The following is a 1992-nucleotide window of genomic DNA, read 5'->3' on the forward strand; positions in this document are numbered from 1 at the left end:
GGGTTCCTGAGGCAGGAAAAGAGGCGACATGGAATGCCAGCCTAGCATCCCCTTGCACACATCTCTCTGCAGCAGTGGTGGTGTGGTGGGGTGGGGTGGGCAGAGCAGGTTGGGCACACCTGGGATGTGCATATTGTCATAGCGGATGTCCATCTCGTGCAGGCCAGCTTCGCTGGGTGCATAGCGCACAGTCACGGTGCCGTCCTTGTTGTCCGTGATGGCAGGCTGTGCCACCTTGCCTGAGGGCATCCGAACCTCTCCTGTAGAGCAGCAGGGCTGGGGTCAGGGCGGCTCGTCAGCATGCCCTGGCCTCCTCAGCTACCAAGCTCCTTCCCAGCCCCTACTCACCAGTGATCTCACCCTTCTTTATGGTGAAGGGAATAACCAGGTCAAAGGGCCTCAGGCTGGTCACATCCAGCCCATTGACACCTACCAGGGGCCTCTCTGGGGCCTGCAGTAGAGATAGAAGGTCCAGGTGAGGGGCTGTGGAGTACCTGGGAGCCCTCCCCACAGATGGCAACCCCAGTGTCCCCTTGGGCTGGACAAGCCAGGAGGCAGAGGGCCAGGCTGTACCCAGGTCTGCTGGCTGCCCTGGGTGCAGGTGTACTGTGGGGTCCGCTGCTGAGGCCGTAACGGGGGCTGCGCCGAGGGCTGGTCTCCAGCCAGAGCCTGCAGGGCAAAGCAAGGGAGCTGGAGACTGCCGCACAGAAGAGCCCAGGGGCCAGGCCAAGGCCTGACCGGACCCCTGCCCACCACCCCAGCCTGCTCCTCACCGTCACTTGGAAGGGGCTGTTGGGCACGTGCTCGCCGCCAAAGCGCACACAGATGACATATTTGCCCGGCTGGGGGGCTGTGTAGAAGATGTCAAAGGTGCCGTCCTCGTTCTCCACCACATCTACGTCTACCTCGGAGCCATCGGGGGTGCACACGGTGCAAGTCACCTTGCCTTTGCCTGCCGCCTTCGTGTCCACAGTGATGACAGTTTCCTCCCCAATCTGGATGGTGGGGCCGATGCCAGCACCTGGGGGGGCAGGACGAGTCCCCCATGGGGGTGCCAGCACATGAGCTGGGTGCCCAGGCTGCTCCTGTCTGCACAGCCAGGCCTCCCATCCCGCACCCTGAAGCTGGGATGGTGAGTGCTTTCTCAGAAGGCAGGAAGGGTTCTCCTGACCACCTCGAGCCCCCAGGGGAGAGGCCTAATGGCTGGCTCCCAGGAGCCGGGGAAGAAAAGGAAGGGCCCATCCCCACACAAGCGTGGACTGCCAACTCAGCCTTGGTGGGTGCCATGGCCTGCATAGACGGCTGGGGCTGGGCCCACAGCTGCCTGCACCCCTGCAGCCCCAGTGCTGTGTGTGGACGCGGTGAGGCGGAATCCTGCCACAGCGTGGGGGATGTTACACTGGCCTCCCTACCCCCACGCTGAAGGTGAAGCTGGAGCTTCCTGACCACTGAGAACACGCGCTCAACCAGAGGCTCACGGTGAGAGGCAGCCTGGCGCAGCCCGGCAGCGGCGGGGGGTGGGAGCAGGAGGCAGCAGGGTTAGCACCCAAGCAGCACAGCACAGCAGGCTTGGCAGAGCAGTGGCAGCAACCCGGGAACAGGGGACAGGAGGCCCAAAGCACAGCCACCGTCGCTGGGCAGAGCAGCTGAGCAGCCTCCAGGGTCCCAGAGTGCCCGAGGAAGGGGAGGGACAGTGACGTTATGATCTGGGGCTCAGGCGTGGAGGCTCTGGGCGCTGTGGGCTGTGAGGCCAGGCAGTGAGAGCACGCCTTGTAGCCCAGCTTCCCACCAGGGAAGCAGCCAGGAGCACCAAACCCACTGAAAGGCTGAGTTCAAGGGGCCTCCTACTGGCCAAGGGTTCATGCTGCACTAAGCTCTACATTAGGTCTACGCTGGCTTTCTGCAGCCCTGGCAGCTGGCCTGAACTCTAGGCCCAGCCACCTGCTGCCCCCAGCGCCCTGGGAGGCCTCATTCATGCGTGTCCCACACCAT

At 63.8% G+C, this 1992-nt stretch overlaps 1 protein-coding gene across 1 annotated transcript in view; it reads right to left on the bottom strand.

Annotated features, from left to right (window-relative positions):
* The window catches only part of FLNA (filamin A), a 22791-nt gene that overhangs the window by 6935 nt on the left and 13864 nt on the right, over nt 1-1992 (bottom strand). Inside the window, exons 29-30 of the mRNA XM_027767677.1 lie at nt 774-1021; nt 349-364 (exon numbers count right to left, since the gene is read on the bottom strand). Of these exons, the coding sequence (XP_027623478.1) occupies nt 349-364; nt 774-1021 (264 nt within the window). The remainder of the gene's footprint in view (nt 1-348; nt 365-773; nt 1022-1992) is intronic.

Source organism: Tupaia chinensis, unplaced genomic scaffold (genome assembly GCF_000334495.1).
Source record: "Tupaia chinensis unplaced genomic scaffold, TupChi_1.0 Scaffold144382_1, whole genome shotgun sequence".
NCBI lineage: Eukaryota > Metazoa > Chordata > Mammalia > Scandentia > Tupaiidae > Tupaia > Tupaia belangeri.